This window comes from Temnothorax nylanderi, unplaced genomic scaffold (assembly GCF_030848795.1).
Source record: "Temnothorax nylanderi isolate EJ_2023f unplaced genomic scaffold, tnyl_v1.0 TNYL_tig0186_pilon, whole genome shotgun sequence".
Lineage (NCBI taxonomy): Eukaryota > Metazoa > Arthropoda > Insecta > Hymenoptera > Formicidae > Temnothorax > Temnothorax nylanderi.
In genome coordinates, this window is record NW_027249248.1 from 189,748 (window position 1) to 209,883 (window position 20,136).

A 20,136-nucleotide genomic window follows, 5' to 3' on the forward strand; every position below is an offset into this window, starting at 1 on the left:
ATAAGAAAGAGCAGAAGAAAGATGGAACGTAAGACTGAAAGAAGATTACGAATTGAAAGAACGTTGAGAAACACTGCACTCTACAGACTAATATTTTTTTTTCTCCTCGTTTCGTCAACCTCGTGTTTACTGCATATGCAGATGACAGTGGGCGATGGTAACCGACAGGTTTTTTTTTCCGAGATCGCTCCGCGTACTTCTCTGCCACTGCCGGTCACGTACAACGATATATCGACCGTACGTTACACGGAAAAATTTCTAGGAAATTCGATTATCTTATATCTATATATGCATCGAGAAAAATACTGGTAGATACGTTTTTTCTCAGCGCATATTTACTTCGCACCGTTTCGCATCTCAATAAACTACCATCGTCCCAATAAAATTTCGAAGTCCATTCGAATATTTATTGCTCCACTTCTTACGACGGAAATAAGCTTTACGTAATATTAATACTCGTTGATTTATGCCGAGATTTATGCAGAATTAATTTAACTAAACTTTCAGATCCAATCACGTTAAATTTAATTATAATTATTATGTATAAGTTATATCGCTTTAATAAATGGAGCTGAAATTTTATGGGTGAATAGTTATATATGTATAAACTCTCTACTGACAGTTTAGAAGTGCAAACAAATTAACTTCTTTGTCTTCTGTACATATATACATAACGGTGTTATGTTAACTCTTTAAAAGTTTCCATCGATTTACATAAAAGCAAGTTCAAATATCAAATGTGAATGTGAATGTAAATGTGAATAAGGAGGGGGTCCAAAAATGGCCGTTTTGTGCCCCGCTGGGAAACCTGTGAAACATTTTTTTCCACCTTATTTAAGGTTGAAATAAGAAGGAAATAATAGTCATTTACCCAGGAAACCACGGGAAATATTTTAAAATCTATAATAATGTGTTTAAAACGTCTGTTAAAGTAACTGTGTTTGAGCGGTTTAATAAAAGGTGAAACGTTTTAAAACAAGCACTACATTTCCATTTAATGAATTTTGCATCATGAAATTGTATATAATATTTTTATTACATTTAAATACATATTTTTTATTACATACATATATATATATTTTTATACTTTCTGTATATACACATATATGCAGTCACATCTTTTTATTTTTGTTCTGTTTCTTTACTAACTACGTCAACCATTTATGAAAAATATTCAGATATATTTGAAAGATTACGAGATTTAATGTTCAGAATCTGATTCAGATGAACCATCATAATCATCTTCAAAATAATTATTTAAATAATCTGCAGGTAAATGTATTGTTGGTTGATGTACAGCAAACCCAAAGTACCATAGAATTGTTGCGACGTGAGAGCAGCAACCGACAACTCGTTTTCCTACTTTGCAGCCACATGTGTGACCAATAATTGCGTCTATACCACTCTTAGTTGTCTATAAGAACGTAAGAAAAATACTTAATACTAGAAGAGTGCCTAGAACGAAGTCGTACTTTAATTAGGAGACTGTTTTGTGATTCGACATTAATTTCAAAGTGCTGGTAATCCATATTCCTCGTGTCTTTTGAAACATGAAATTCAAAGTTCCCGTTTTATAAATGTATTTACATATGATAAGCGTATATGAGCAATTGTGTTATATGTACGGCATTTATATACAATTTCATGATGCAAAATTCATTAAATGGAAATGTAGTGCTTGTTTTAAAACGTTTCACCTTTTATTAAACCGCTCAAACACAGTTACACTGAGAGAAATGTTTTGTTGAAACTACCAAATTTTGTTACAGTAACAAAAATGTTTTGTTGAAACAACCAAAATTAACCAAAATTTTGTTACAGTAACAAAATTTTGGTTGTTTCAACAAAACTTTCTTCAGCATTTCTCTCAGTGTACTTTAACAGACGTTTTAAACACATTATTATAGATTTTAAAATATTTCCCGTGGTTTCCTGGGTAAATGACTATTATTTCCTTCTTATTTCAACCTTAAATAAGGTGGAAAAAAATGTTTCACAGGTTTCCCAGCGGGGCACAAAACGGCCATTTTTGGACCCCCTCCTTTACATAAAATTCATCCAATATTACACGAACAGATTTCATTACGTGAAACTATTATAAGATATTATATTGTTACCGATAATATTCATAGCGCTTAAATAAACTTAACCCAGCTCGCAGGTGAAAGTTCAGCCATTTATGAACGGATCAGGACAAATTGCCTGCATAATCATATACGGAGCGTTATTTTCTCTAAAACTCAAGATGTTCTGTCTAATACTGCCAACACTCGAGTATATATCCAGATATCTCGATTACATCTAGTATCTTGTATTACTAATTATTTTGCAAGAGACAAAAGAACGAAGTTCCGACTTTAATAATCGTCAAGGCTTTTCGACCAAGGTGACGCTATGTAATGTTCCCGATAAATTAATTGTCGCTGACCAACGCAACATTAAATTCTATTTTCGAGGACCCCATTTTGATGATTGCGTGACAAATGTCGATCGAAAGTGACACAGTTATTCCATTACCACTAATTATTAGTAATCGATGCATCGTTATGCTTCTCATGTGTGTGCATTTACATAATCATCGTGCTTTCAGCGCGACTGCTAATGAGGCATCATACAGCGCGAGGTCGCTCGTGGGAGAAAGAAAGACAATAATGATTCTTTCCTTGCGTCTCGACATGTGGTTGAGGGAGATTCGCGCGAGGAATAAATTAGCTCTTCGCATTTCCGACCCTTCTGCTATACATAATGACTGTCAGTGTAGCGTACGAACTCTTCAGGTGCAAAAAGCGTTGTTCGCGGTATACTAACTAGTAGTCGGCCGCGACGATAAAATGCGAATCGCGTAACGCTCTTAAAGCGTACAGCGTAATTACACGTTCTCGCAGATACTTTTTTTCCTGCGCTGCTCTGTGCGATGCAATTTTGCATGTGGAGTCACGCTTGCGTAATATTCTCGGAAATTTATGCTAAATCGAAATCTAGCAAAAAGCTAGATAGATACAGATTCGATAATTATTTATTGTCGCTGACCAACGCAGCATTAAACTCTATATTTTCGGGGACTATTTAATTGCGTGGCAAATGTCGATTGAAAGGGACACAGTTATCATGATACATTATTATGATACTCAATAATTTACGTAATCGTTTCTACTTGATTAAACATACGCATGTTAATGATGTCTTCAACAAGGTTGATGCAGTCGAAACGAAAAGTACACGCTGTTTCAAATTATCTTCTTTATATTGGCTTAATATCGTTTAATTTATTGCACTCGTATCTTTTCTAGCTGCTTTTTATGCAACAACCTTGACGCACCTTTGTAATTTTTTATGCGTATTGTAAAATGCGAGTAGACATAATCTTCTTTTCGTTGTATGTGAAAACGTCACATTAATCCTTCTATATAGTAAAAGCGGAAAAATATCTTTTAATTACTGGCAACATTAACATTGACATTAAAATTTGTGTATATGTTTAACATGTAAATATTTAGATTCTTAGAGAATTATGCTAATTGTTATTAAGTTACTTCACAACACATAAATACTTGAACCGGCATTACTAAAGTGCAAAATATGTAGTACGATTATTAAGGTAGGATTTATTAACTCCAGCTACTAAGAGCTTAAATCGTAATAACATGAAATTCTGGAGATATTTTAAGTCAAGTTTAGTCCTTTGACCCAAATTATATCAACAAAATTGTCAAAATTATTTTAAAACTTTTTTCCTTAACGTGGTCATACTCATCTACAGTTTCATAATGGTCACACCGGGGTCAAAACGACCCTAGCGACTTTAATCGGCTGCCGTATTTAAAGTTTTTATTATTTTGATTTGAAAAAATTACTGAACCTTCTTGAAATGTTGTAAAACTTGCCGCAATATTAATTTTGTTAATTATTTAATATTAACATATTGAAAAAAAATCACAAAGTAAGTGTAATATCGTTAGTGTAATTCTGCTTTGAAAAATTTATGGGGTCATGCTAACCCCTAGTGACCACGAAGGGTTAAAGATAGATGCAGAGCAATTGAAAATAAGATAATACCTAGTCTGTCAATCCCGCCTTAATAACGTCGATTAATACAACTATACAGCAACTAATTAAGGACTTATTCGATAATCCTTGGAAGAAATTAAACAGAATCAAAGCGTATTGTTAGTACATTATTTTATATATTGCACACTGAGAAAAAAATGTTCTGCATTTTAGTAAATATTAGTTTGCATACAACTGTGACTCCATTTACTAAATTAAAGATTTTTTTTTGTGCAATTGGATATTGAAATAGAGCTTCTTTGTTATCAACTCTCCTGATATTTGATTGAGAGTGGAGTCATGCGAATGGGAAAGAAACAACAAATAAATTTTTTATTCTCACAATTTCGCACAATTTGCATCACGCTCGTCCTTGAGCAGAAATATATCCGTAAACGAACGGCCAAGTATATCCTCGCGATATCGTCTCAATTGAAACGAAACTCGGCTTCACGCACGCATTAACTTTTGCTCTCGCACGTGAATCTAATTGCCATCACGCTCATGGCATCGATTCGTCGATCATCGGATGACGTATGCCAACAAAATTAATTCGATCAATTGGGATCGAGAGACAAAGTCGAATGTATTAGCCTCAACGCACGCAAAGTGCCAAGTGCCAGAAGAAAATAGCATCGGGAGAAATAGTTCAAACGTCTATTTTTATCGCCCGGCGAATTGCTTTTATTGAGAAAAATATGTGCGCGGCTTTTAGATTGGGGGAAAACCGAATGCCCCCCTTTTTTTTATCCTTCTAAAATTAAAATCACAATTCTAGTTTTGCGAAATGTATGTGGGTATTGGCAAAACGTCATTTCAATAAACAATACAATATATAATATAATATCCGAACATTGATCAAATGTCTATAAATTATATCGTAAAACTATAATTATATGTTCACATCTATTTTTATTTTTGCTTTCTCCTCGTCTCGATCGATTAATTATTTCACGTTGGGGGTTGTTCCGAAAAGGCCACCCCTCCGATTGGAATGAACCTTTGTCACAAGGTGGCCATGGCACAAGAGATCATATTAACGTTATCTATATTAATCGGAAAATCCCTAATGATGTACGTGTGACGTCGAGCATAATGAGAAGTTAAATAAACTCTACGAAGGGCCGCTTCCATCGGATACCAATAATATTGCACAACTTCGCGGAAGCACAAGAGAGAACATAACAAAGCACGTGCCTTAATTGGATACGAGAAGCCCCTCTATTAATTGTCTTCTTTCTGTGTCACTTAAACAGGCAAATTTTCCCGGTATCTGTTCAAATATACACGCGATAGAATAGCTTTTTAAATGAATAATCGCACTCGCAGGAGGATCATCATTCGTTATGCAGACCCTCCACGTCATCAGAGATTGTGATTATTATTATAAAAACCAAGTGTTTACGACGCGACGTTTACTTTATTGTCATATAATAAGTATAATATCGCCGCATTGTCCTGTCCTCTGTAATTTTCATTCGCGTGCTATCGGCCTTAAAGAACCTCATTAGGAAAATTATGTCGCTCTCAATCCCACATCAAGAATATGAATAATAACGTCCAGTGTGAAAAAAATCAAACGGACTCAACGGAAATCAACTGATGTATGTCGAGGAAAAGACTCGTTCAACAAAGGTTCCTTAAATAAAAAGTCATGAAAACATTTATATAAAAATTGCTGCGAACTAAAAAAAGGACAAAATAAATGTATTTTATATATATAATGCTACTGAACGCATAAAGATTTTTTTTTAATTCTGCGACATTTATCTTCTTCGTCATATTGATTATACTTCCGGTTAATTTTTCTCTTTTGAACAATCCCTAAATTAATCGCTTTTTTTTACGGTATCTAAATTAGATCTCCCGAAATCTCAATTTACTTTTATTTTTATTACGTCTCTCTTCTTCTTCTTTCTCTCTCTTTCGTTGTAACTTATTATAATTTTCTTTTGATCCACGCGCCGAATCTTTGTTATTGTGCATTCTAGAGCTAAATTAAAGTATCTTTTCGGGCGAAGTCCAGCGAAGTCACAAAGACGATGTGCAGCAGATGTGGAACGTGGGAAGAAATTAGAAGGAGAGAGAGAGAGCTCTTTCGAAACAAAGACGGAGGATGAGAGCCATGCAGTCCACGAGTGCTGCTGAAATAAGTTATTTCTGTCCACGGCCATCAGCCACGTTTGATGCACGTTTCCTTGCGAAATCCGTTTAGTTAGTTTAGTATATCAATGGTCCCGTCGTAACGTTTTGTATCTCGGAATATTTCTAAATTCGGACTTTCTTCTCGGGCGAAAATATTCTCTCACACGGAGAAAGTTACAGATAATTAATTTTTGCGAATTTGCATTTCCTTATAGCGCAACATAGTAAAAATTGTAAGAGTAAAAGTCACTAAAAAGATAACGAACGTTTTATTACTCCAAGTCGTTCTTATATAAATAAAATAACGAAAAAAGTGAATAAGTGAATAAAACTAAAAGGATTATACCTTTAATGTGATACGTATCATTTAAAAAAGAACAAATTCAGTTATTAATTAATCTCAGTTGAAACAAAATCAGTTGTTTGTACTTTTTGTTCCTTTTTTCTAAGTATTTTTTTCTTGCAACAATATTCTGACAATAGTAAATTGCTTTCCCCTTTCTCTCTCTCTCTCTCTCTCTCTCTCTCTCTCTCTCTCTCTCTCTCTCTCTCTCTCTCTCTCTCTCTCTCTCTCTCTCTCTCTCTCTCTCTCTCTCTCTCCTCCTCTCTCTCTCTCTCTCTCTCTCTCTCTCTCTCTCTCTCTCTCTCTCTCTCCTCTCTCTCTCCTCTCTCTCTCTCCTCTCTCTCTCTCTCTCTCTCCTCTCTCTCTCTCTCTCTCTCTCTCTCTCTCTCTCTCTCTCTCTCTCTCTCTCTCTCTCTCTCTCTCTCTCTCTCTCTCTCTCTCTCTCTCTCTCTCTCTCTCTCTCTCTCTCTCTCTCTCTCTCTCTCTCTCTCTCTCTCTCTCTCTCTCTCTCTCTCTCTCTCTCCTCTCTCTCTCTCTCTCTCTCTCTCTCTCTCTCTCTCTCTCTCTCTCTCTCTCTCTTTCTCTCTCTCTCTCTCTCTCTCTCTCTCTCTCTCTCTCTCTCTCTTTCTCTTTCTCTTTCTCAAATAGACGCAATTTTTTGACGACAAACGTGTCGCGTCGGTACGATTAATTATAACGCCGTGATGTTTGTTTCTTTTGCAGAGTTGTAAAGGGTCCTTAAAAGACATGAAGGAACATTCGGCAGCCCAACGAATGGAGAGAGATAAGGACTTGCCCCAGCGGTCGCAAAGCAACGCGGCTAGCTTGACATCTATAGGTGCCGATATATCTCCGAGTTCTTCGCAATTCTTCGAAGTAATTATCCCTTTTTTATGTCTTGCAATAGTATAATTATCTAGGAAAAGTCGATTTCATTATATGGAATTTCAACACATAAAACGACATTCCGGAGGTTTACTTGAAGCTGAATTAAGAAGAAGATTTGGCTATTATCTATCTTCACTCATGTTTTAATCACTTAAAACTTGAGAATTAATGATATCTTGACATTTTCTTACACTTGGATTTCAGGTATTCTATATCGGCAAGATCAAAGTATCGCATCCGAAAGTACCGGAATCGTTCATTGACGACGCCCTGATAAAGTTTCGCGTTCATGGACTCGAAAAATCAAGATCGTCAACGAGCAATCTTCTGGCAGATTGCCAACGGCTAAAACGTCAAGCTATGATGTCTTCCATTAATAGGAGAAATAGTACGGTAAGAATGCTTTCTCACCTATCGAGTAATTCCGTTTTAAACATTCGTGATATGTTGAATCAGGAGTGATATACCTAACTATAATAATAAAAAATTTAGATTTTAGCATTCACCAGTCTCTCTTTATGACGGACAATGCTGTGAAAAATATTTCTTGTACTTGTCTTTAGAGTCACATAGTTGTCACAAGCAAACAAATGATTGGATTTTCACCAAGTAGAAGAGGAAATTTACCGTTACATTTTCAGGAATCTACCGCCAGTGAATCAGGCAGTATCGAGAACGTGTCGGGAAACAGTTTAATTCCAAGCGTGAATCCGCTTGGAATACCGCCAGTTTTAAGCGGGTCCGTGGAGACTTTTCCAAGAACAACCGCCAACCCCGCAGAAAACGATGGTCGTGATGAGAATCGGACGTCCGAATCTTCCGCTAATACTAAGATCACTGTACCTGAAATCATGCGAAATCGCGCAGCGTCCACTGGCAGTGTTTTAAACGGCAGAAGAGATTCTGTTCTTAAAGGAAACGATGATCACAATCGCACTATGGTTTTTCAGGTGCGAAATATAAAAATATTTTTTTTTTGTATTAATTGCATTTTGTTTGTATTGATATTAATTATTCTACGATCGTTATTAATATAAAGTCATATATACTACATTAATAATTGAACATAAATAAAAAAGTTTATTTAACATAAATAAATTGTATTGATATAATAACAAAAAGAAGAAGAGAAAGAACACATTTAATTTCTAGACTTATTTATAATACATAAATTTTATATTTCCTAGGTTGGGCGATTTGATCTGAGATTGATTAGCCCTGATAGAAAGCAGGTTCTTTTGCACAAACAATTAAAAGATATAGCCAGTTGCGCGCAAGGCATGAAAAACCCTGAGCACCTTGGATTTATTTGCAAAGAATCAGAATACTTTATCGGGTATGTCTTCAAATGCCAGTCCGGATCAGTCGCGGATGACCTTGTTGCAGGCAAGATTTTTTAGTTTATCTATGACACAGTAAGACTCATGCACTATTATTCTTATTAGAATTATAAATTTGTTATGCTAATAATAATTTTTATTTTTCTTTGCAGCGATTAGTCAAGCATTTCTTACGACTTGCGACGTTGTGAGAAAGGAGAAGTATTCTGTATTTTCTTGCGATCACTGTCCTATGTACTGGTATAATAAATTATGCCAAGAAATTGAAGGTAAAGATTTTATATTGTATTTAAGAATAGTGTGTATTTTTTCACTCAATTTTATACGTACATATCATTTTTAGGACAAAATGATAGAAGAGTGCAAAGTATTATCTTTTCCCGTATGGAATTATTGCCGGAAGACGAGCAGGAGATCGTTGTGAGCAAGTATAAAGGCGCCGAGGCTGCGGGTAACGTTGGTGCAAGCTCCTCGAGTCTACGAGAGCAAAATCAATTCTTAATGCGACTATTGCGTGCTCATTGCGAGTCAAAACAAGCTAGACATGTACATGATACGGCTGAAAATAGGTAATGTGGTATAAACTAGATATCTATAAGTACAAATCTCCTGTTAGTATCAAAATATATTTTGCGAATAAAACATTCTGACATAATGTTTTACATTGCAGGAGTGAATTTCTCAATCAATATCTAAGCGTCGGCGTTGGTAGCACGATATTTATGAAAGCAAAACGCTCTCTTACAAATAGTTTTGACAATCTCATGAAGAGAAAAGGTTCGCGTGACGATTTTGGCTTAGGCCCGCAATTGAGAGATACGAATCACTTGAATACGGGAATACAAAAGAATGGAAGTCAGAGTCCAGATAATTCGCGACAGTCGTCTATATTGGACATTTCGCCGGACTTCAGTAGACCGAGATCATTGCGTGTTTCGCCTGAACAGCAAATAGTTGTAAATAACGGACCAAAGAGTTCCATGATGGACATGTTAGTATAATTTTATTGGAATTTTTTGTTAATATTTTTATCATTTATTTTTTACTCGTTTGTTATATTTCTCACAGCTTTTTAAAAGTTGGTAATTCACCAAAAACGTCCCCCACGGAGATTGATGGAAATAACACGATACAACCTAATAGTTCGTGGCGGCAAACGATACTAAACAGAGTTGTGACGCCGAATAAAGATCATAACGCTACAGAAATTGAAAAAATCAATATTCTCAAAAATCCGGAAATATCCGTTAAACGTAGATCGAAACAAGAATTGCGAGATTTGTGGAAGAAAGCGATCAATCAACAGCTAATACTTATAAGAATGGAAAAAGAAAATGCAAAGCTTCGAGGTAAGCTTAGAGAACGCAACACTCCTGTATCTGAAAATATGTTTAATTTTTTTTTATATTTCATATGTATTCATGTTGTCTAAATTTCCTAATAAAATGTCAGAACGTCAAGAGGAGGCAACGGTAAAAAGGATCAAACTCGAATACGACGAGCTTAGTAGCTGTGCGCGTGAAGTAATGGAAGTTTGGGATCTTCTTGTTAGCAAAGAATCGCGAGTCTCTACTAAATGTGATAATCAAATGCTTTTACACGCTATTAAGCAAGGTAACGAGAAATTAAAATACATCTCAATCAAGCATTATGTATATTTCTAAAATTTGATATTTCGTTTAATCTCTCTATATATAAAATAAATTCTTTTGAATATAGGTGTACCGAAGGGAAAAAGAGGTGAGGTTTGGCAGTTTCTAGCCGAACAGTTCTGCTTGAAGCAACCGCCTATAGACACTCAAGAGTTTCCAAATTATAACACACCCTATGAACTTCTCCTGAAGCAACTCACATCTCAACAGCATGCTATCCTTATCGATTTGGGAAGAACTTTCCCAAGTCACCCGTATTTTAGTTCACCCTTGGGACCTGGTCAATTAGCACTCTTCAATTTATTGAAGGCCTACTCCTTGCTAGATCACGAAGTCGGTTATTGTCAGGGCCTCAGTTTTGTCGCTGGAGTACTTCTATTGCATGTGAGTGTAATTTTAAGTTTTACACACATTACTCTCCAATAATTTATCTAAGAATTTATTCAATCATTTTACAATTTTGCATTCTGTTCTACAATAATCAGTTTTTTTTATATAAAATATTATTTCTTAATTTTCTTATTAGATGGCGGAGGATCAAGCCTTTTTCTTATTACGGCATCTAATGTTTCGCCGAGGACTTAGAAAATTGTACTTACCAGATATGGCAGCATTGCAATTACACTTATATCAACTCTCTAGGCTGTTACACGATCGCTTGCCAGCTATTTACAATCATTTCGACAAACATGAAGTTTCACCTACTTTATATGCCGCTCCGTGGTTATTGACGCTGTTTTCCAGCCAATTTCCTTTAGGTTTTGTAACCAGAGTTTTTGGTAAGATACATTCTTGCATTTAACACACACACACACAATAATATATATTCGGTTTATAAAGATGTTGTGATGTAATTGATTTTACTTTTTTAGATTTGCTTTTTCTGGAAAGCTCTGAAGTCCTCTTCCGTGTATCGGTCGCATTATTAGAAGACCATCAAGATCAATTATTATGTTGCGATAGTTTTGAAGAAATTATGGAGTATCTCAAGGTAAAGTTATGATATTCTAATCCTTAATATCAATTATAAGAAATAAAAAATGAAAGCAATGACAGAAACTTGGAAGAAATAAAAAATGGAATAGTGAATTTGTATAAATATCATCGGTATTATATTTCTATTCTTGATTCCAGACACGTGTGCCAGCAATAGACAAACAAAGCTTAGATCGCATAATGAAACGTGTATTTTATCCCGACTTGGAAATCACAAAGCAATTGAACGAATACAGAGTAGAATACCAAGTGCTTCAAGAGGAAATGTTATCAGTGAAGCCACAAATGGAGAATTTGGAGAGATTTAAATTAAGGAATAAACAACTCACGCAAGAAGTTGCGCAGCTTAGCGAACAACTTGAGGTAATTCGGGAAACATTTATCAAATATCGAGATTCTTGGTACATGAATTTTAGAATCGCAATTTTGAAACAATGATAATCACATATTCATTTAGCAATTAATAGATATATTGTCGATATTAAAATGCCATGTAAAATACAGAATAATTGTAGTTAAATATATGAGAAATTATGGATCATGAATTATGAAGGCAAATCTCATAAAATTAATTTTAGATATAATTTCCTACCCTTAATCTAAATTTTACAATAAATTCACCTCATTTTTATATGATATTATTCTGTTGCCTTTTTTACTTCTCTCTTCTCTGTTATTATCGCTATAATACTGGAATTGCATTACAGATTACTATGAGCAACTTGCACAGGCTCGAAACGGCGCGTTCAATGCAACAAGCGACTATCCACAAACTTGAATCTCAGAATCGCAGCCTTGAAGTAACGGTGGCTACATTAGGCGCGTTTATTCAGCAATTAGCGGATACACGTGCCGATATCGAAGTCCCTGGTGAAGTTCGCAGGATAATCGCACAGCTGAGTATGGTCGAGAAACGACGTAATGCTGGCACCAAATCATATCCTTTAAAAGTCATTGAGGACAACAAGCACGGAATGATAAAAAGTAATTCGACTGGAAGAGAATCTCAAAATCTTCTGAGGAATAACAGCATGGACACACCGTTTCCTTTGAAGTCGACTCTGAGCCAACCCAATTTAGCAACAAAATTAGAGAAAGTCTCTTCGTTTTTTTCGAACTCGCACAATCACATACAGAGGCAACGCGCGCAATTAGCGGCTCTTAGAAACGAGTATTCCGAACAAGCGGTAAGAGGCAACAACGATGAGAATGATCCTAAAACAGTCAACATCGATATTCAAATTACGGATACTATGAATCTGGCAAACAATCCGCTTCCACAGAGCGAGAGTAATTTAAAAGTTCCAGCTACCAATTTGGAGAAATCGATATCGTTACCACTAAAACTCAAGTTGAAATCGTCGAAGTCGGCGTATGAATTAGGCTCTGTAAGAAAGGTTCCCACTAGCAAACTCGAAGTTACAAGTAATGATTCGTTAACAAATTTGACAGGAACCATACATCCACTCGATACTTGTAGCGATGTGAATTTCCGGTTTAGCGGAACCACGAAACTAAAGTCTATCAAACCCGTGAAATCTAGTCAGAGTTGTCAGGAAGATAGTAGCAAACAGAAGCCTGAACAAAACTCCGATTCTCTAAACAGATAACAGTTACTTTCAAATACGTCTTCAAAGAGCATCTTATCGAAGAGAATTTTCATTAAAAATATATATTTAAAACGATACTGGTGATGAGAAGCTTAAATTAAAGATTGCATCTTTATATTTGATTATTCATTTCCGCGTTTTTGAACAGGCAAGTTTCAAAACTAGCTAATTTATATGTGCGAGAGAGATAAATAATTCTTTTCGATTCTTATTCAGATCTGACGTTTGGCAATACATTACAATTTATGAAAGCGAAATATTCTACTGAAACAATATTGAACATTATATTTGAAAATCTCGCGTGCATTATATAATCGATTGAAAATCTATTGTTTCAGAAAACAGATATGAAAATAAGGTATTAAAGAGACATGTGCAACCAGTTTCAGATTGCCAAAGGAAGTGCCAAACTTTCTCTGTGTTAAAATATATTTTATAGTAAGATAAAAACGATTTTAGTTACTCTTAGAGATAAATACGTATGTATATAGATAGATAATGTACTACGTACATATATATATATATATACATGTGTAGATGCAGTTGTATCGTTGAAAAAACATTGATAAACCCATTAATGTATAGGCTACTATATATGCACTGTAAGATTCAAAGAACTTAAGTATTACTATTTTTGCACAAAACAAGCCTTGTGATATCAGGGATAGTTAACATATATATACATATATATATATATATATATATATATATACTCTCTGTTCTTTATAGTAAAGTTTTACCATCGTTGATACTTGCGACAGTAGCATTAGCGATATTTAACATCCATATCAAACTAGAGCGTTGTAAATTAGAGAATAGTATAGATCACTCAATCTTTATAAAAAATAACCAAAATTGACGTTTTGACAGACATTAATGTGAAATAGAGGTATACGTAAAGATGATAAAATTATATTTTGTAGTATTCAGGTCTCTGTAATATTTTATCAGTTAGTGTGATTATACATATATAACTGTAGTGACATACTATTTATAACGAAATAATGCAAGTATATAATCATATCTTATGACGAAAATAAAGATATTCTATATGTAATTGTTTGTTATCATAGATAGTATAGTATAGATCATATTTTGTATTTCGTATTGCAAACTAAGAAATATTTAAGATTTCCATTGATGTTTTGTTGACTTGCTAATCTTATTGTGATGATAGATAAAAATATTGAAAATATTCAATAAAAATAAATTAATAATAATTTTAACAAGTATTTTAATTTTTTTAAATAAGTAACAATAAATTTTATTAAATATATGATGCATATTTTAAAAAAGTAATGGAATAACTCACTTTACATCTATATTCGTGAGATAAAATAATATTGTATTTATTATCATTTTTTCTTCTATTATTTAGATTCTTTCTTGGGTGTTTTTCGTTCCTATATTTATTTTTTACATATCAATGTAATATATAACGTGAATAATTAAAAACTATGTTATGGAACATGTGATTTAATCAAGAAATATATTCATGTATTTGTGAAGTATGCTTTATTGTATAAAGTAATATCTATAAAATTATTACTCTCACTGTTACTTTTTCAATGATACATTACAGAGTCAAATAAGCTTTACAGGCGCCGAACTGGTTGAATTTGAATCATAAATTTACTGAGTATTTATTATTATATGTTCGTGAGTCATTAATTGAGAAAAATACGTAATTTTCTTTCTATTTCTAGTTTATAATCTTCACATTGAATTAAGAGTTCAACTTTTATTTCCAGATGCTACATTATACACATGTAAGATTATACATATGTATGCTACATATACATATGTACAATCCATATATATGTATAATATATTATACATAAGATTATATACAATTAATGTTTTGTTTTAGCTATACTGGTCCTGCAAAAAAAAATTTATTGTTGCATTAGAATTGTTATTTCTATAATAAATATGACTATAATAAAAAAGAAAATTGTAGGTATATTTAAAATACTGATGATTAGGAAATTCTTAATTTATTTTTAAATAAATTGCGTATTCTTACGTTTGCATCTGTTTACTGCCACTAAGCACTATATATGGTGATTGTGTTTCCTTTTGTTTCGCTTGCAATAAATTTAATGTACCTAATGGTGTGTCTGTTGAAGACATTCGTTTCATTAAAACTTCTTGTTCAGCTTTCTTCATTCTTTTCTCCACCTAAAATATTGGAGAATTATTACAACTTCGAATATTAATTTTGATTAAAATAACAACGAATATTGCCATCAAGTAAGTATTCGTATATATGCAATATTTTAGTCAATATAATCTGATATAAAAACCTTATTTTTTCCTGGACCTTTCCCATGGAATTTATGCGACAGATATCGGAAAGCTTCCTTAGCGCACAAGACGTGTCCATCGTCATCAATATATTCAAGCTTAACGTTTGGTTTGAAACCATCCTTTTCTTTAAAATCGGACGTAGGTCCGTTAAAGCGATCTCTTCTGCCGAACTTGTCGTCATCCCTAAAACAAAAATGATACATGAACGAGCAAATGAAATACATATCTCCAATTGTGAGCTCTTTATCTATAAAATTTAAGTCAGTTTTCATCAAAGGTATCAGCTAGATAAATACGACTGTTACTGTGTCTTATATAATTAGGTTTCGGTATTACAGAAGAATAAAAAAAATTAAAGCCCTTGAAATACGGTGTCCTGAAACTTGTGTCCACTACCAGTATAAACAAGTTTTTATAAAGTCTTATAATGTTCGTGAATCTTCAAGATACATTACATTATGCGATTAAATTAAAATAATTTTAAGGTATATTATTTAAATTCTGTGTTTAACTATCATATAATTTAATGCATTTTTCAATATAAGCAAATTGTATTCTACGTTATGGGCCGTTCATAGTCGGTTCTTATATTTAAGACTGTCTTAAGTACGATCTTGAGATGTTATGAACCAATCACAGAGCTGTATTAGCATCTTAAGACATTATTTAAGACGCTCTTGAAATAAGAACCGATTATGAATACCGCCCATATATTGACATGAAAACAAATATTAAAATTCATGCAAAGATATATATATATTTTCTTTTCTGTTTTCATTATTTTTATATTTATCTACAATTCAAGTGCGCTCCAAAATATTAAACATTTCAATATTTAAGACGAGCATAGACTGTATGGCCACGTAAAATTATCCATTATGTTGATTTGTATTAAACACATGCAAGCCTTTCATAGAAAATGATTATAGCCATATTGTACAGAGACGAGAGAAGCAAATCTTTCTTGAACCTCTATCTTGACATTGGCTTATTCCGCAATCTAACATCCGACACTTGATTCTTCCCGCGAGCGGAGACTCCACGACTCGTCTAGAATCTTAGGACGATTCACAGCAACGGAATCGCATAACATAAACATACCTTAACAAATCCTACTCTCTTCTCGGGCCTTGTGTTCACCTCCGATTAAGCGGTAAACTCTCGTAGTGTGGTAGCGGATCACCCGTTCCGAGCACCGTTTTCCGGGCTCTATTTAAAACTGTTAACTGACAGTTTGAAATTCACTAGAGGCTTGTCTAACACAATACTTGTGGGAGCGCATTCGACATAAGAACCATTTCTTACGTGTTTCCTCCGCGCGACACATAGTAGAAACACGTAAGAGATCATCGTACATCGAATCGCAGTAATATATAGCTCACTTACCCGTATGTTTTGTCCTCTATCGAGTAGTTCTGAGCTTGCAGATGTGCGAATCGCGACGCCGAAGGGCGATTGCTGTCCTCTTTCTGCAAGTAACCTTTACTCATAGCTAACTTTAAAGCACCACCTACCCCGTGACCGAGTGACGGCTCGGCGTCTAGAATTGCCGCCTCCATTACAACCGGTTCCGAGGTGTTCTCATCTATTTACATAGAATAAACATTTAGGAAAGAAAACGTTATTGTCATAAAGTGTCTCTATTACAAGAGCGAATTTATGAGCTGTAGGAATGCATTAATATATCAGCTTTTATATAAAGTTAATCTACACCAATATGTGAAATACCTAGATGTACTGCGTTCCAAGCACCACGACCATCGTCCTCCTCTTCGTTTACAGGTGGCTCATCTTTAATTCCGTCCATTTCAAAATCCTACAACATTTATATTATGTTATAAATGCAATGTTATTCTAACACATATAGCCAGTAATACGTTTTGTTTAGTATACCATGAGTTCTTGCCCATTTTCCTCTCTATTTCCAGCGAGTCCATAAGTGGGTATATCACCCAAGGTTCTACAAAATTCTGCGGTAGAATTAAGAACGATATTTCCAGATTGATTTTCCTCGGAGTTAAGAATTTCTTGCTTTATTGTTTCAACAGTTTTTTGGATGCCACTTATATGGCCCTCCTTCAAACGCTGAGTTTTTTTTAAAGCTAATTGCAACTCTAATTCTTTCTCGTCTTCTTCAAGTTTTATCCCAGTAAGATCTTCTGCGGGAGCTGCTCACAAGAATTTTGATAAATCGAATAAAGAATATTCATTAAGAACATAAATCATATATATAATTTCTATATATAGATATATTCTATATATAGATAATAATTGAGTAAAAAATGCGTTTTGCTACAAATTGTGTTATACTTACAATTTATAGATGTCTAATCAAAGGTTTACTTGTTCCTAATTTTTACAAAATTATATAAATATCTTTCAATTACCTTCTAAATCGTCGACATCTAAGGTATCGTTATCCTTCAAATCTTCAGGTTTCTTTCTTCTTCTGCTTCCAAGATCCCTAAGATAATCATTGTCCACAGGAACTAAATCGTCAGCCTTCAGTTTCTTTTTCGTTCTAATTTTCCGAATCTACAGTCACATTATATTTTATACAATTGCAGAGACCATTATTTTAAAAATAAATTATGAATACAAAATATATTAAATATATAACTGCATCAGACAACTGTATTTAAAGAACATTAATCTACTGAATACCTAAGTACGTTAGAAAGCAATACTCTACCTTTTTCTTTGGTTTCTTAAATTTTGCAAGTTCCTCTTCATTATAATATTCGCTCGCTAATTTCGGTTCTGCCATTTGTAGCGTTTCTAGCTTTTTATTCGCTAAGCGTTGCTTCACCGTCTCTATCTGACGTCGTTTAAATTCTACCGCATGATTAGTACCCAACACAAAGTTGTCTTTTTTTTGACCATCGATTTCCTCGTCGTACTTTTCTAAAATCTTATTCTTAGGGAATCCATATTCGTCGAAATTTTCATCGTCGTATGGATCGTACGTAGGTTTCTTAAGCTTATTTAAAACACTACGCTTGTAACGTTCATTGTCAATCATATTCACGTTTACAAGTAAATCACCACTCTCATTTAATACTTCTTGATCTTTCAACGTTAGGATTATACTTTTGCCTTCCTCAAATGTTTCCTGCAAAATATTTCCCGTTTAGAATTTATTACAATTCGAAAAAATGAAGAACATTTATTTATATGTGTTACATACAAGCCCTGAGAGAGCTTATATAACAATTAATATCACATGTTATTACACTTACAATATTGTGCTCGACTTTAAGACCTTTTAAATCTTTTGCCGTATATGCTGTATTGCGGGCAGTATGCATTTCCTCTTTGACCAAATTACCAATTCCAAATTCTTCATCCAATTGATCCAGCATTTTTGCCTTAAATTAAAATAAAATACTTTTAACAAATCTATAGCAAAATATGTGAACTAACTTTAATAAGATATTGCAATATATGAAATTATTGTGAAATGTATATATATATATATATATATAAAATTGCAAGAATATGCTATTGCAACTTCAAACGTAATACTTTATAAGTTTATAAACAAAGATGCTAAGAGTTATATCAAGACATTACTCTCATTTCTGCTTTCTTTTTCTCTTCCTGTAGCTGTCTAGATTTGTTGATCCATGCGCGAGTGTCGTCGTCGGAATCGCATTCACCTAAACTTTTCAGTTTCGACAAATTTGCTTCAATTTGTCTCTTTTCCTTCTGAGTTCCTATCTTTTCTCTCAACTTCTGCACCTTCATTTTATCGCTGTTGTTTGGCGCAGGTTTATGATAAAACTCGCCCAGATCATCTTTGATTTTGCTCGGGTCATCCTTGGATGTGTTGTTATCCACTTCCAACGGTTTTAACCCTAACTTTGCACGGAGCTTGTTGGTTTCTTCAATGGATAACGAGGCTTGCGACGCTCCACCCTTAATGGGAGATGGACTGCGCTGTTTAGAGATCTCAGGTGGCGGAGGTGTTGATGGGTGCGATGACTTTGATATTTTTGGTGGTGGCGGAGCGTTAACAATCTCAACTAGAAATAAAAGAGAGAAAATCTTATTCTCCTACAATTGTGTATAAATATAATTTTTGTCTCCTACAATTATATACAACTATATATAGACATAATTCTTCTTATTATATATAATCTCCTGTAATACATATATCCACTCTCTCGTAATACAAATGAAGAATACCGCCGGATTCTCTTACCATCGCTATCGTAGTCCTTGCGCTCTTTCCTCCGGTGTTTCTTGTGGTGCCTGTGCTTCTCGGACTTCTCGCGGTCGGGCGTGAAGCTTCTGGAACGGCTACGATGACGCTTCTTCTTGGCATCGCGAGTCTTTTCAGTTTTGTGACGTTTATTGGAGCCCATATCAGCGCGTTCCCGATTTAACGTCGCCGTGGAATCTACTTCACGGTTACAACTTCGTAATAGCTCGTGGCGATGCTACGTATCGCTCTCACCACTCACTAGCCGAATCGTCGACAATATCCGACAATATCAGGATCCAATTACTCACACAATCGACGACAGCAAATGACAGCAAACCACAAACGGCACAAGCCACAAGCTGTGTCAATTAGTCAATTCTACTTGTTTCCACCTAGAATTATACGTATATTCACTATCCACGTATATCCACCATTAAATTATGCGTGCGTGTTTTTGCGCACGCGTGCGATTGCGCGAATCGAATTAAAGCTGCATCTCCATGAAGAAAGAAATAGCGGAACAGAGGATTCGTATGTACATACATACATACTTGGCCGGAAATAAACGTTTTTTTAAAGAATCTCTATTATATGAAAT

At 34.3% G+C, this 20,136-nt stretch overlaps 2 protein-coding genes across 7 annotated transcripts in view; one reads left to right on the forward strand and one right to left on the reverse strand.

The window, feature by feature from the left end:
• The window catches only part of Plx (PTB_TBC1D1_like and TBC domain-containing protein plx), a 32,862-nt gene extending 18,621 nt beyond the window's left edge, over positions 1-14,241 (forward strand). For all 5 annotated transcript variants that reach the window (XM_071716457.1, XM_071716458.1, XM_071716454.1 and 2 more), the window contains 14 exons: positions 7,259-7,411; positions 7,628-7,816; positions 8,065-8,373; positions 8,611-8,809; positions 8,916-9,032; positions 9,107-9,332; positions 9,434-9,754; positions 9,832-10,112; positions 10,216-10,377; positions 10,483-10,799; positions 10,942-11,194; positions 11,288-11,406; positions 11,550-11,774; positions 12,119-14,241. In XM_071716457.1, the coding sequence (XP_071572558.1) occupies positions 7,283-7,411; positions 7,628-7,816; positions 8,065-8,373; positions 8,611-8,809; positions 8,916-9,032; positions 9,107-9,332; positions 9,434-9,754; positions 9,832-10,112; positions 10,216-10,377; positions 10,483-10,799; positions 10,942-11,194; positions 11,288-11,406; positions 11,550-11,774; positions 12,119-13,021 (3,750 nt within the window). In that variant the 5' untranslated portion in view covers positions 7,259-7,282 and the 3' untranslated portion in view covers positions 13,022-14,241. The remainder of the gene's footprint in view (positions 1-7,258; positions 7,412-7,627; positions 7,817-8,064; positions 8,374-8,610; positions 8,810-8,915; positions 9,033-9,106; positions 9,333-9,433; positions 9,755-9,831; positions 10,113-10,215; positions 10,378-10,482; positions 10,800-10,941; positions 11,195-11,287; positions 11,407-11,549; positions 11,775-12,118) is intronic.
• A 278-nt stretch (positions 14,242-14,519) lies between these two features.
• On the reverse strand, positions 14,520-19,977 carry LOC139778510 (U4/U6.U5 tri-snRNP-associated protein 1). Of its 2 annotated transcripts, XM_071716459.1 has the most exons (11): positions 19,536-19,976; positions 18,905-19,356; positions 18,571-18,699; positions 18,024-18,443; positions 17,719-17,866; positions 17,225-17,499; positions 17,060-17,147; positions 16,718-16,916; positions 15,328-15,514; positions 15,048-15,202; positions 14,520-14,902 (listed from the first exon to the last, which is right to left on the reverse strand). In XM_071716459.1, exons 1-11 carry the CDS (start codon positions 19,696-19,698, stop codon positions 14,875-14,877), a joined length of 2,244 nt encoding a protein of 747 aa, XP_071572560.1. In that variant the 5' UTR covers positions 19,699-19,976; the 3' UTR covers positions 14,520-14,874. The 2 variants fall into 2 exon arrangements, 1 of the variants encoding a protein (XP_071572560.1); XR_011719584.1 differs by lacking the exons at positions 14,520-14,902; positions 15,048-15,202 and adding an exon at positions 16,433-16,557 and having other exon boundaries at positions 15,329-15,514; positions 19,536-19,977.
• Positions 19,978-20,136: the final 159 nt, after the last annotated feature.

What these genes read in the sequence shown, in the direction of transcription:
- LOC139778510 (XM_071716459.1), bottom strand. Translation starts at nt 19,698, where the DNA reads ATGGGCTCCAATAAACGTCACAAAACTGAAAAGACTCGCGATGCCAAG. An exon ending in CAAGGACTACGATAGCGATG is followed by an intron (nt 19,357 to 19,535) that starts GTAAGAGAATCC and finishes TTTTATTTCTAG; the next exon opens with TTGAGATTGTTAACGCTCCG. An exon ending in ATAGAGGACAAAACATACGG is followed by an intron (nt 15,515 to 16,717) that starts GTAAGTGAGCTA and finishes TTTTTGTTTTAG; the next exon opens with GGATGACGACAAGTTCGGCA.